The 14,971-nt window shown below is 41.5% G+C and overlaps 1 protein-coding gene across 3 annotated transcripts in view; it reads left to right on the top strand.

Annotated features, from left to right (window-relative positions):
• KYAT3 (kynurenine aminotransferase 3) overlaps positions 1-14,971 on the top strand; it is a 67,093-nt gene that overhangs the window by 16,415 nt on the left and 35,707 nt on the right. For all 3 annotated transcript variants that reach the window (XM_008055051.1, XM_008055058.2, XM_008055063.1), the window contains exons 3-4: positions 7,654-7,712; positions 9,201-9,345. In XM_008055051.1, the coding sequence (XP_008053242.1) occupies positions 7,654-7,712; positions 9,201-9,345 (204 nt within the window). The remainder of the gene's footprint in view (positions 1-7,653; positions 7,713-9,200; positions 9,346-14,971) is intronic.

The raw sequence follows: 14,971 nt of genomic DNA, 5'->3' as shown, positions 1-14,971 counted from the left end.
AACTGGAGTGCAGTGCAGTGGCCACTCCCGGCCACCGCAGCCTCGACCCGCTGGGCTCCGGCGATCCTTCTGCCTCAGCCTTCCAAGTAGCTGAAACGACAGGTGCACGCTACCACACCCAGCTCATTTTTGATTTATTGTAGAGATGAGGTCTCGTCACGTTGCCCAGGCAGGACTCGAACCCGCGGACTCAGGCAATCTACTCACCTCAGCCTCCCAAAGGCGCGGGATTACAAACTGAGCCACTGAGCCCGGCTAGTAGAGCTGTTTCTTAACAAAGATGTTTAGGAAACGGTGTTAGGGCTAAGGACTGAAGGAATACTAGGATCATCACTGGTTGTGGAATCATCAAAATATATATATGTGTGTACATATATATACATTATAAACATATACATATTACACAAACTGTGTGTGTGTGTGTGTTGCACAAAGCTAGATGGTATAGCCTACTACACAGATAGGCTATATGGTATATACAGTACTGAATACTGCAGGCAGTTATAACAATGACATTTGGCTATCAACTGTAGGACATGGTGGTGTGTGCTTGTAGTTCCAGCCACTCAGGAGGCTAAAGCAGGATTGCTTGAGCCCAGGACTTTGAGACCAGCCTGGGCAACATAGCAAGATACCATCTCTAAATAAATAAACATAGATATAGAGATAGACACACACCTGCATAGAAAAAGCACGATAAAAATACACTATAGGCCGGGTGCGGTGGCTCAGGCCTGTGATCTCAGCACTTTGGGGGCAGAGGCGAGAGTATTGCCTGAACCCAGAGGTTCAAGGCAAACCTGGGCAACTTGACAAGACCTCATTTCTACAATAAGTCATAAATTTAGCTGAGCATGGTAGCATGCACCAATAGTTCCAGCTACTTGGTAGACTGAGGAGGAAGGATCACTGGAGCCCAGCGGGCAGAGGCTGCCGTGGCCATGAGCCACTGTACTCCATCCTGGGCAAGAAAGTGAGATTCCTACTCAAAATAAAGAAACAAACAAACAAGTACATTAATTAATTAAGCTTCGCTTACTGTAACATTTTACCTTAAAAACTTTTTAATATTTTTAACTTTTTAGTTCCTTTGAAATAACACTTAGCTTAAAAACAAATTGTACAGAACATTTTTGTCCAAAAACTTTTCTTTCTTTATATCCTTAGTCTTTAAGCTTTTTCTGTTTTTAAAACTTGGGGTTTTTTTTTTCCTTTTTGAATTTTTTGGTTAAGATTAACATCCAAGCACACATTAGCCTAGGCCTAGACCGGATCAGAAGCATCAGTCTCACTGTCTTCCACCTCCACATCTTGTCCCATAGGCAGGTCTTCAGGGGCAATGGCATAAATGGAGCTGTCTTCTGTGGCAGCAATGCCTTCATCTGGAATACCTCCTGAAGTGCAGTGGCACACTCACGGCCACCGCAATCTCGACCTGCCAGGCTCAGGTGATCCTTCTGCCTCAGCCTTCCAAGTAGCTGGAACCACAGGTACGCACCACCACACCCAGCTAAATTTTTGATTTACTGTAGAGGCAAGGTCTTGTCAAGTTGCCCGGGCTGGTCTTGAAACTGTGGGCTCAGGCAGTCCTCTTGCCTCCACTTCCCAAAGTACTGGGATTACAGAAGTGAGCCCACACACACAGCAACATTTTTTTAATAAGGAAAAGGTTTACACTCTAAAATAGTAATAAAAAGTATAGTAAGTAAATAAACCAGTGACATAGCCTCTCATTATCAATATGTACTATATGTAATTACATATACTAGAATTTTTTTTCTTTTGAGCTGGAGTCTCACTCTGTCGCCCAGGCTGGGAGTGCAGTGGCATGCTCACAGCTATCGCAGCCTCAGCCTGCTGGGCTCAGGTGATCCTTCCACTTCTACCTTCCAAGTAGCTGGAACTACAGGCATGTGCCACTACACCTGGCTTTTTTTTTATTATTGTAGAGACAAGGGCTCGCCAAGTTGCCCAGGCCAGTCTCGAACCCCTGGTCTCAGGCAATCCTCTTGCCTCCACCTCCCAAAGTGCTGGAATTACAAGCTTGAGCCACCGCACTCAGCACATACACTAGACTTACATATGACTGGCAGCGCAGTAGGTTTGCTTACACCAGCATCACCACAGACTCATGATCTCATGGAACCACTATCATATATGCTGTCTGTCATTGACCAAAATATCATTATAGAACATGTCTCTATGTGCCATATGTATGTCATGTAAAGCTTCCATAAATGTAAAAGTTAATGTGTTAGGTCAGTTTAGATAGAACTACATGGCTATATAACTTTGAAGTATTTTTTTTCATCTTTCTTGTGATAACTAATAGTTTTGTTACTCACCTTCCACATCAAACGTTAAAGCTAAAGGAAATAGTAGAGACCATATAATTAAATGCACAATAGAAGCACCTTACCTACAAGCACAAAACACTGGAAATAACGAATGCCCAACAATAGGGGAATGAATGAGTAAAGTATGGTACATGAATAACCTAAAATATACCTAGTAATTATAAGTGAATTTTATAACTAAGAAAATGTATGAAATGCTTAAGATACTATACGCTGTTAAGAGAAAATAAAAATGTTTTTAAAATTACACATAATTGCAACCATAGTGCCAAGTTTGTAGATCTAAAAGACAGTAACCCTTTCGGCCATCCCAGCAGCCAGGCTCTACAGGAGAGGGGAGTTCACTTTCTGCCCTTTCCTGGGTCTGAAGTACTTGTATACATTTGCTTTTCAAGGCTGATTATTCTTTTTTTTTTTTTTTTTTTTTTTTTTGAGTTGGAGTCTCACTCTGTCGTCCAGACTGGAGTGCAATGGCCACTCCCGGCCACCGCAGCCTCAACCTGCTGGGCTCCGGCGATCCTTCCACCTTAGCCGTCCAAGTTGCTGGAATTACAGGCATGTGCTACCACGCCCAGCTGATTTTTTTTTTTTTTGATTTATTGTAGAGATGAGGTCTCGCTGCCCAGGTGGGTCTCGAACCCGCAGGCTCAGGCAATTCACTCATCTCAGCCTCCCAAAGGCACGGGATTACAGGCTGAATCACCGAGCCCGGCTGATTATTCTTTTTACCTCTCTAGTCATTAGCTTTGCTATTTCTATTTCTGGCCTCTTCTGATACTTTTTATCATTATTATTGTTATTAATTTTTTGGCTGTGATCCTGACTTCTATGGATGAAGACTTGACTCAGCCCAAACTACACAGATACCAACATCCTTGATTTCTCTAGCTTCAGACCATCATTTGAGAAGACTTTTTTCATACCTGCCCCATCCTACCTACTTGCATCATGTGTTATGAGAAGAACCCTCAAAATATATAAAACTTTGGTGTGCCAGGATCTTAGAACCATGGGTCTGTTTTTTCTTTTCTTTTTTTTTTTTGAGTCGGAGTCTCCTGTTTCCCAGGCTGGAGTGCAGTGGCATACTCCTGGCCTCCTCAGCCTTGACCTGCTGGGTTCAGGTGATCCTTCCACCGGATGGAATCACATGCGTGCCTCATGCCTGGCTAATTTCTTGATTTATTGTAGAGATGAGATCTCATCAGTTGCCCAGGCTGGTCTCTAATCCCTGGGCTCAGGCAATCCTCTTGCCTCAGGCTCCCAAAGTGCTGGGATTATAGGCATGAGCCACCGCCCAGCTTAATGTTTTTTCATCTTTTCAAATTTTGTCCCAGCCTATTTGCGGTAAACATTGTGGACGTCATAATCTTTTCCTTATCTTTGCTAAGATCCCCACCTGCTGGTGAATATGTAGAGCTGTACTTTTAAGCCTCAAATTAACAAATGTAAGATTAAAGGTGCTGCATATTATTTCTTCACTAATCTCTCTGGTAGCAAAAGTCACATCACGGGATTAGCTGATCCAGGCCATACAGAGCATTATAGACCTTTCCTTATATGCCTAGGACTTATAGGATTGCAGGTTTGTTTTAATTTCCTGACACTGGATCTACTCTGGGAAGCAGCTCTTAGTGATCATTTGCACCTACTGTTGAATCTTGGTGTCTTTGGACATTGTGGAGTGTCCTGTGAATGTTCACTACTGTATTAGAGATCAAAGTGTCATCAGGGTTGGTTCTTTCTGAGGGCTGTGAGGGAGACTCTGTTCTGTTGTAGGCCTCTCCCCATCTGGTGATTTCCAGGCAATCTTTGGCATTGCTTGACTTGTGGAAGCATCACCTCAGCCTCTTCCTTCCTCTTCACACAGTGTTCTTTCTGTGTTTGTCTAAATTTCTCCTTTTTGCAAAGAAGCCAGTCATGTTGGTTTAGGGCCTACCCTAAAGACCTCACTTTAACGAATTACATCTGCAGTGACCCTATTTCTAAATAAATTATATTTTGAGATACTGGGAGTTAGGACTGGAGGGGGAAATTGAGGGAGACATAGTGTAACCTGTGACAACCAATTGTCTTATTATAACTCCAGGCTTCATTTCTGCCATGTTGTTTTTCACAGTTATTTGCTGCTCTTTCCTGCTGGACAATTAGATTTCCTTGCCCTGCCAGCCGCGGTGGCTCATACCTATAATACCAGCACTTTTTGGAAGCCAAGGCGAGAGAATTGCCTGGGTCCAAGCACTTGAGGCCAGCCTGGGCAACTTGGCTAGACCATCTCCACAATAAATAAAAAAATTAGCCAGGCGTGGTAGCGTGTGCCTGTAGTTCCAGCTACTTGGAAGGATGAGGCAGAAGGATTGCCTAAGCCTAGCAGGTCAAGGCTGCTCCGGTCTGGGTGACAGATTGAGACTCCAACTAAAAAAAAAAAGCAATCGTCTCACCTCAGCCTCCCAAAGTGCTGGGATTATAGGCATGAGCTACCATGCCCAGCCAAAGCCACGTTTTTCAAGAACCTATGTGATGTCATTGAGAACTTAACTGTACTGTCCTTTAGTGAAAGCACATAAGAGGAGCACCTGACCTTGACTTGTGTAATCAGAGAAGACTTTCTGGAGGAAGTGAAGTCATATTTGAAAACTGTGGGTGACAGATAGAATAGGAGTTAACCAAGTACAGGGACAGGGTGGTGGGAACTAGGGGGTGGTCAGACTGAGTGGAAAACGTGCAACCTCAACAAAGGTGCTATCTCCCCACCCCAGGAGAAAATGGGTGCTTGGCAGGTGAAATAAACTTAGCTATTACAATTCTTTGTAGCCATCCAAAACTCAATCCTTTCTGACAAAATCTTATTATTCTTTAATATTTAATTGAGGGGAGGGGCGATGATTAAGAAAAAATGCCTAAGAAGTCTCCTGGGAGGTGAGAGGCAGTGATGAGAAAGAAACTGAGAAACGTTAGTATAGAAAGAGGTAGCGTGTACCGGTAGTCCCAGCTCTCGAGAGGCTAACGCAGGAGGATCACTTGATCCTAGGAGTTGGAAGTTGCAATGAACTATGATCACACCTTTGCTCTGCATCCTGGGCAACAGAGTGAGGCCTTGTCTCTAAAAAAAAAAATAAGAAGAATTAAAATTTTTTAAAAATAGTTTTAAACAAAATTTTTAAAAAAGAAGCAGAGCTTTTGGGCAGAGGAAAGATCACCTATGAAAAGCTGCGAAAGTGAGAGGAATGTGGACTATTCATAAAAGTAGAAGTCTTGAGCCATAGAGTGGGAAGGGAGAGAGGCAAAGAGAGCAGTAAGGGAAGAGACTGGTCTAGATAGAAATGTTTGGGTCGAGGCTGCAGTGGCCAGGAGCGTGCCACCGCACTCCCGTCTGGGTTACAGAGTGAGACTCCAACTCAAAAAAAAAAAAGAAATGTTAAAAGAAAATTAAATCTGAAAATGCGTTTTGACCTCAATTACCTAAGTAATTTTAAGTAAAATTGAACTTTGTCTAAATTACCTGCTGTACACCCTGCTTTTTAATATAAGAAACTGTCCTTTGTGTTTGAGGCCACATACTGATGAATCGTTAAGCTTTAAACATTGTTGTAAAGATAGCAAAGGCCATTCACAGGATATCTGCTTCTGTCGATCTTACTGGGAAGTTTTACTTTTACGATTGTATGCTCTAGAATAGCCTCGTGTTCAGGTGGATACTTAATTATAATGCTATTCCAGAAGGCACTTTAACCTCTGGAGAATTTTCATGTGATTTACTTCATTGGAGTTTCAAAGATTAAAAATCTGAGACTAAAAAAGGTATTTTTCTTGGTCCTATTATTGGGAGTAAAATGAGAACAATGGTCTATTTAATAACCATTATCATTATCTTTTTCCCAGATTGAATTAAAATTACCTTAATATTCTATTAAAAAATTCTTTACAAAAATGCTGTCAATCTTTTTTTATTTCCACCAGGTTGTTAACAATGAACTCAAAGCTAATTCAATACTTTTGAGAGATAGTATAAACTTAATTTTAGAATCTAAGAACTAAAAATTTGCATGCTATGTGATGAATTTAACTTCTTGTATTTTTCCACCACAGTCTTAACTTGCTTGGTGTGAGTAGACCTAATCTAAACTTCTAATATAATTTTTTTCTTTTTTGAGTCAGAGTCTCACTCTGTTACCCAGGCAGTTGCCCAGGCTGGCCCACATTCACGGCCACCACGTCCTCGACCTGCTGTGCTCAGGTGATTCTTTCACCTCAGTCTTCCAGGTAGCTGGAACTACAAGCATGCAGCACCACACCCAGCTAATTTTTTGATTTATTATAGAGAAGAGGTCTCACCATGTGGTCTCGAAACCCTGAACTCAGGCAGTCCTTTCATCTCCACCTCCCAAAGTGCTGGGATTACAGGCTTGAGCCACCTCATCCAGCTCTAATACACTTGTCTTTTTTTTCTTTTTTCTTTTTTTTTTTTGAGTCAGAATCTCACCCTTCGTCCAGGCTGGAGTTCAGTGGCATGCTCGTGGCCATCCCAGCATTGACCCGCTGGGCTCAGACAATCCTTCCCTGTCAGCCTTCCAAGTAGCTGGAACTATAGGCACGCGCTACCACACCCTGCTAATTTTTTGATGTATTGTAGAGATGAGGTCTCACCAAGTTGCCCAGGCTATTCTCAAACCCCTGAGCTCAGGCAATCCTCTCGCCTCAGCCTCCCAAAGTACTGGGATTACAGGCTTGAGCCACCATGCCCAGCCATCTAATATACTTCTAAGAGTCATTTTTAAGCCATTAGTTGAATGTTTCCTGTATGCCACACAATGAATTTACTTGTGAAACTCTTAATACATCTTACCTAAAATAATCTTCAGAGCATGGCTCAAGATTTGCTTTAGTGAGGGGAGTAAAAGTCTATTTATTCAACAAGGTTATATCACTTAGTAACAAAAGAGCAGGAGGTAACCATTCCCCCTCAATTATGTTTTTTTAAAGCTGACTTTTTTTTAAGTGTTACTGTCTTTGTAAGTACATTTTAGACCTTTAAATTTATTAACTTTCTAGGCTAGAATGACACTTTTTTGTCCTTAGGTAAGAAGATGAACATCTGAGGTTCATTTTAGAAAACATTTCTTTGGGCAGTAGGTGGGAGATGGGTTTCTCTTCAGAATTTTGTATTGGAGTCTAGGATTTATCTTTATGGGACTATTTATATGGTGACAACAGGGAAAGGGGAAATTACTGTGTTTTACTGGCATTTTTTTAATTTTGATAAAGCAATTAAAACCCTTCTAATATTTATATCTTCCAGAAAATGTCATTGAAATTCACAAATGCAAAACGAATCGAAGGACTTGATAGTAATGTATGGTGAGTATCTTAAAATAAACAGTAATAATTTGGTGAGGCTTTTCTGCATATTTTTATATCCTGAGCTGGGAGTTTTTAAGCCTCACCCATAGTCCATAGATAAATCCACTCATTTATTTCATCCATTACAAGGAAATAGAAGGAAGTTAGCAATTCATAGACTGAGTTGTTCATTTAGCACATGTGCTGGGCACTCTACATATGATAGAGAAAGGGACAGATGTGGTTGATGCCCTCATGGAACTAACCTTTCAATCCATGACCTTTTTTTTTTTTTTTTTTTGAGTTGGAGTCTCACTTTCTTGCCCAGACTGGAGTGCAGTGGTTGCAGTGGAGTGCAGCCACCATACCCTCGACCTGCTGGGCTCCGGCGATCCTTCCGCTCAGCCTTCCAAGTAGCTGGAACTACAGGCGCGTGCTACCACACCTGGCTAATTTTTTGATTTATTGTAGAGATGAGGTTCTCACCAAGTTGCCCAGGTTGGTCTTGAACCCGCGGGCTCAGGCAATCCACTCACCTCAGCCTCCCAAGGCACGGGATTACAGGCTGAGCCATCGAACCCGGCTGTCTTTCTTTTTTCACGGGCGTGCAGGCTACGGATCCATCTTTCTTTTTTTCAATCGGGGTCTCAGTCTTGCCCAGGCTGGAGTACAGTGGCCAGCTCACAGTCACCGCAACCTCAATCTGCTGGGCTCAGATGATCCTTCCACGTCAGCTTTCCAACTAGCTGGAACTACAGGCATGCACCACCATACCCAGCTAACTTTTTGGTTTATTGTAGAGACAAGTTCTCAACAAGTTGCCCGGGCTGGTCTCAAACCCCTGGGCTCAGGCATTCCTCTTGTCTCCGCCTTTCAAAGTGCTGGGAGTACAGGTGTGAGCAACCGTGCACTGCAGAGCTTTTATTATTTCTAACCAGCAGCAACTGAAATAGTTGAGGAAAAAATATATATGGCTAAAATACGAGTAGCATGGAGTTGAAGTTTGTAAGGAACATTAGATTGACAAATTCAGCCATCATTTTATTAGATAAATTCATATTGTGAGTATAAATTTTTGTTGGGGGTTCTCTTTTTATCCACTGATAGGACTAAACTAGGTTTTATTTTTCAGTTTTATAATAAGACCATGCGATATAAAACGCAAACTTTGGTTGGGCACAGTGACTCAGGCCTGTAATCCCAGTACTTTGGGAGGCCAAGGTGAGAGGATTGACTGAGCCCACAGGTTTGACGCCTGCCTGGGCAACTTGGCAAGACCTCATCTCTGCAATTAATCAAAAAATTAGCCGAGCGTGGTCACACACACCTGTAGTTCTGGCTACTTGGAAGGCTGAGGCGGAAGGATCGCCAGAGCCCAGCAGGCCAACGTGGGGGTGGCTGTGAGCATGCCACTGCACTCCAGCCTGGGCAGTGGAGTGAGTGAGACGCAAAACAAACAAACTTTGTAATTATAGTACTTAATTTAAGTTTCTTTTTTAATCTTAGGATTGAATTTACCAAGTTGGCTGCAGACCCTTCTGTTGTGAATCTTGGCCAAGGTTTTCCAGATATATCCCCTCCTAAATATGTAAAAGAAGAATTATCAAAGATTGCAGCAGTTGATAGCCTGAATCAGTATACTCGGGGCTTTGTAAGTATATCAGGACCATGTGGAGCATGAGCTTATACTTCACGTGGTAATGTGTGTGTGTACTTCTACCACACATTTCAATTGACTTTCTGGGACCAACTGTCCCAACCTGGTAACCAGAGAAACTCCCACCCTTGCCCTTATGTCCTAGGGTGAGCCTTCACCTACTTCTAGAATCTCCATAGTCCTGATTTAGCCCTTACTTTTGTTCCAAAATGGAATCTTAGGGCAACAGGGAAGGAAGAATGTTCTCTTGAGACATCTCCCTCCGTCTCTCTTTTTTTTTTTTAATTTTAGGTTCAAGGGATACCTGTGCGTGTTTGTTACATAGGTCTGTTGCATGATGATGAGCCCACCCCTAGGTGGTGAGCATGGTACCTGATGGGTGTTTTGTTTTGTTTTGTTTTGTTTTGTTTTGTATTTTAGTTTAAAGATGGTAACCAGAGGGTACAATTCAGGATTAGGCATACAAGTGGACATCATATAGGTGAAATTTGGGCCTTCTAATGGGTAGTTTTTTTAACTCTTATTTCCCCTCTGTCCCTCCCCTTCCTTGGTTGTCCCCAGTGTCTGTTGTTCCCATCCTTGTGTGCCTATGTGTGCCCAGTGTTTAGTGCCCACTTATGAGTGAGAGCATGTAGTTTTCAGTTTTCCTTTTCTGCGATAGTTCTTTTAGAATGCTGGCCTCCATGTTGCTGCCAATGACTTCATCTGGTCTACCACTGATGGGCACCTGGGTTGGTTCCATGTTTTTGCTATTGTGAATAGTGCTATAATAAACAAACAAGTACAGGTGTCTTTTTGGTGAAGCAAGTTATCCTCTTTTGGGTATACACCCAGAAGTGGGATAACAACAGTGTATGAGCATTCCCTTTTCTCGATAGCCTTGCCAAAATCTGTGGTTTTTTGATTTTTTAGTCATAGCCATCCTGACTAGTGTGAGTTAATATCTCCTTGTAGTTTTGGTTTGCATTTCTCTGATGATTAGTAAAGTTGAACATTTTTTCATATGTTTGTTGACCTTTTGTATGTCTGCCTTTGAGAAGTACCTGTTCATGTCCTTTGCCCACTTTGTTTTTTTTTTTTTTTGAATCAGAGCCTCACTGTTCCCCAGGCTGGAGTGCAGTGGCACGCTCATACCGCAGCCTCGACCTGCTGGGCTCAGGCGATCCTTCCACCTCAGCCTTCCAAGTAGCTGGAACTACAAGCACATGCTACCACGCCCAGCTAATGTTTTGATTTAATGTAGAGATGAGGTCTCACCAAGTTGCCCAGGCTGTTCATGAACCCGTGGGCTCAGGCAGTCCCCTCACCTTGGCCTCCCAAAGTACTGGGATTACAGACTTGAGCCACTGCACCCAGCCTATTTCTGGGTTCTTTATTCAGTTCCCTTGTTCTATGTGTCTATTTTTGTACAAGACATGTTTCCTTTTATCTCATTAACGCTTATTCAGCCTCAACGCTGACCCCTTAATTAATATACTCTGTTTCCAATTAGTTGCTCTCTTTCTGTCTACCCTAGCTCAGCTTCCATTCATCTGGGATGAAATGCCAAGAACATCTAGAGAATTCCTCTATTCAAATGTGCTTTTGAACTGTAGGCTTATATCTGTTAGTCAGTTATAATATGACTGAGCATTTATCTTCCTTTTATAATATTGTGGAAATGGAGAGGGGATGATATAGAAAGAAGTGTATTTATTTTTTGTCCTTTATATTAGCCTAACTAAAAATTCATGCTAGGGCTTTGCTTTGGGAAGAGAAGGACAGAAAAAAAGCAGTAAGATTGACATGTGTCACAGAATTTGACACAGGTGGGTTTCCTTGCTATCCATAGACTCTCACTCCCTGGCCCACCCTCAGACCCTCATCATAGACCTATTTATTCCACATACCCCCCTCCCTGGCCTAGTCAAATCCATAATGAAAGGCAAGAAATGAACACACAATAGTGAAAATTAATGAAACCAAAAGCCGGTTCTTTGAAAAGATCAATAAGTAAAAGTTTAGCAAGATTGATCAATAAAAAAGAAAAACACAAAGTACCATATGAGAAATGAAAGAAGGGATGTCATCACATTGACAACTTGGTTGAAATTATTTGAAATATACAAAACTGATGCAAAGACAAATAGAAAACCTTACTAGCCCCATGTCAGTGAAAGAAAATAATTTTTTTTTTTTATGTATTGTAGAGACAAGGTCTCGTCAAGTTGCCCGGGCTGGTCTTGAACCTGCAGGCTCAGGCAAACCTCAATACCCAAATGGCTTATTGGTGAATTCTATCAAACATTTAAAGGCAAAGTAATATCAATTCCACACAAACCTATTCAGAAAATAGAGTAAAATGAAAAACTTTTACTTAATGATCTACTCTTTTAGTCTGAAATATTTAATGGTTTTTGTCTGGCTTTTTTTGTCAGGGTTTTTGCATCAGGGTAATGCTGATCTCATAAAATTAGTTTCAGCATTACCCTGATACAAAAACCCTGATTTAAAAAAAAAAAGTGTGGCCAGGCTCGGTGGCTCAGCCTGTAATCCCAGCACTTTGGGAGGCCAAGGTGAGTGGATTGCCTGAGCCCACGGGTTCGAGATCTGCCTGGGCAACTTGGTGAGACCTCATCTCTACAATAAATCAAAAATTAGCCAGGCATGATAGCGCTTGCCTGTAGTTCCAGCTACCTGGAAGGCTGAGGCAGAAGGATAGCTGGATCCCAGCAGATCGAGGCTGCAGTAGCTGGGAGTGGCCACGGCACTCCAGTCTGGGTGACAGAGTGAGACTCCAACTCAAAAAAAAGAAAAAAGAAATAAAGAAAACTCCAAGCCAATATCTCTCATGAACATGGAAACAAAAATCCTGAAATTTTAGCAAGTCAAATCCAGGTATGTGTGTTTGTTTGCATAGATACATAAAAATGGTTTAATATTTAAAAATCAGTCACTGAAATGTAGCATATTAGCAGAGTAAAAAAAGAAAAACCATATGATCATCTTAGTATATATAGGAAATGCATCAGACAAAATTCAACCCTCATATAATAAAAACTTTTAGTTGGGAATAGAATGGAGCTTTCTCAATCTGATAAAGGGAATCTATGAGGAAGCTACAGATTACACCCATAATCCACATAATGCACAAAGATTGGGTACGTAGCAAGGATGTCCACTGTCACCATTGTTATTCAGCAGTGTACTAGAACCCTATGAGACATAAAGGTATATTGGTTAGAAAGAAAAAAATTAAAACCCTCATTTGCAGAAAAAATAATCATGCACATAGACTATCCTAAGGAATTCTACTATATATAGTTTATTATATATGTATATATTCTATATTAGTTATATTCTATAATAATTGGAGCAAGGCCACAGGATACAAGGCCAATATATAAAAATCAATTGTATTTCTAAAAATGAACAATTAGAAAGTAAATTTTTTTTAAATTTCATTTAGATAACATCCATAAATACAAAACATTTGCAACTAAATTTTTTAAAACATGTGCAAGATCTGTTCAATGAAAACTATAGAACATTACCAAGAGAAGTAAGGCAACACCTCAATAAATGGAGGGATAAATGATATTCTTGGATTGGGAAACTAAATATGGTTAATATGTCAGTTCTCCCCAAATTGATCTGTGGCAGGGTTTGGCAAGCTACGGCTTGTAGGCTAAAATCTGACCCACTCATTTATAAACAAAGTTTTATTAGAACACAACTATGGCCAGGCTCGGTGGCTCAGCCTGTAATCCCATGCTTTTGGGAGGCTGAGGTGAATGGATTGCCTGAGCCTGTGGGTTCGAGACCTACCTGGGCAACTTGGCGAGACCTCATCTCTACAGTAAATCAAAAAATTAGCCAGGCGTGGTAGTGCGCGCCTGTAGTTCCAGCTACTTGGAAGGCTGAGGCGGAAGGATCGCCAGAGCCCAGCAGGTCGAGGCTGCAGTGGCCAGGAGCGTGCCACTGCCCTCCAGCTTGGGCAACAGAGTGAGACTCCGACTCAAAAAAAAAAAAAACACAACTATGCACACTTACTTGTTTTCCAGTTTTTGTTTTCCAGTTTTCGTAAATCTCTGGTCACTTATGGCAGATGAGGATGGGTTTATACTGAGGAGCAATTGTAATTGTATATATCTTTGCCTAGTTTTATTTATTATATGAAGCATAAATTATTTTTATAATTAAAAATTTTAAAAAACACAAACCCCCCTTTTTTTTAAGATGTGGGGTAGGCTGGGCACAGTGGCTCACACCTGTAATCCCAGCACTTTGGGAGGCAGAGGTGAGAGAATTGCCTGAGCCCATGGATTTGAGACCAGCCTAGGGAACATGGCGAGACCTTGTCTCTACAATCAATCAAAAAATTATCTGGATGTGGTGGCGCACGCCTGTAGTTCCCACTACTTGGAAGGTTGAAGTGGAAGGAACGCCTGAGCCCAGCAGGTCAAGGCTGTGGTGGCCGTGAGCAGCATGCCACTGCATTACAGCCTGGGTGACAAAATAAGACTCCAACTAAAAAAAAACGATGTGGGATACAATTCGGTATTAGGTATACAAGTGGCCCTCATACAGGTGAAAACCCTGATTATTTTAAGGAAACATTGTAAAGTTTATATAGTTGCTTTTCAGACTACCTTTTGCTAGAATTTGTTAAACCTGCTATTACAAGTGGGGACCCCCAAAAAACAGAATTTATTTATAAAATTGTGTATCTATTCTCATGTGTTTACACTTAGTAACCTTTAAAATGCTCTCCGTTTGATGTAATACATCTATCAAGATGCTTTTTCCACTGCTCAAAACAGTTTTTCAACTTGTCGACTTTGATGCCTTTTAGTGCTTCTGCCATTTTTTGTTTCACCTCGTCCACATTGGCCAAACATTTCCCTCTGAGGACTTTTTTTATCTGGAGACACAAAAAGTTGCTTGGAGAGAAATCTGGTGAATACAGAGGGTAAGGCACAGTATCCATGCCTTTTTTGGTCAAAAACTGCTGAACATTCAGTAAACAAAATTTCACGCCACACGTTGTTTTTCTAAATCACCCATAATGAAATGGGCAAATGAGTTGACAGACTCTCTAAAAGAAAAATTCTGTGAAACCGAACACAGCCTCCCACAACAACGCTAGCTATTACACTGATGCTGACAGGTTTCTAGAACACTAAGCTAGTGGGAGAATTATATAAAACAAGGGGCCTGCCCTCCAAAAAATAATTCTGATTTTGGGGTCCCCTTTGTTTTCCTCCATAGCCCAAAGTGTGTTCAAACAAAGGCATATGACCCACACTTGCACTCTTACTTGCAAGCGGTAGAAAATCAGGGTGGTTCCTGAAAAGTAAAGAGTGGAAGTCAATGCTGTTCAGATAAAAATAAGAAATATTGACTTCACTACCAAATAAGACAAGGATAGGAGAAGGGAAAGAAAAGAAAGCAAAGGAGAGAAGGGAGAGAACATAGAAGACAAGAATTGAGGGAGAGCCAGTCCACGAGTCTTCAAACTCCCTGCATGTCTCAAACTTTGTACATTGATTTATTGATTGATTGACTGAGTTGTAGTCTCACTCTGTCGCCCAGGCTGGAGTGCAGTGGCACACTCACAGCCATCGCAACCTCGACCCAC

The sequence above is a fragment of the Carlito syrichta genome, unplaced genomic scaffold (genome assembly GCF_000164805.1).
Source record: "Carlito syrichta isolate Samal-C Ts95f unplaced genomic scaffold, Tarsius_syrichta-2.0.1 Scaffold80509, whole genome shotgun sequence".
Taxonomy (NCBI): Eukaryota; Metazoa; Chordata; class Mammalia; order Primates; family Tarsiidae; genus Carlito; species Carlito syrichta.
This window is presented reverse-complemented; position numbering and strand designations above follow the sequence as displayed.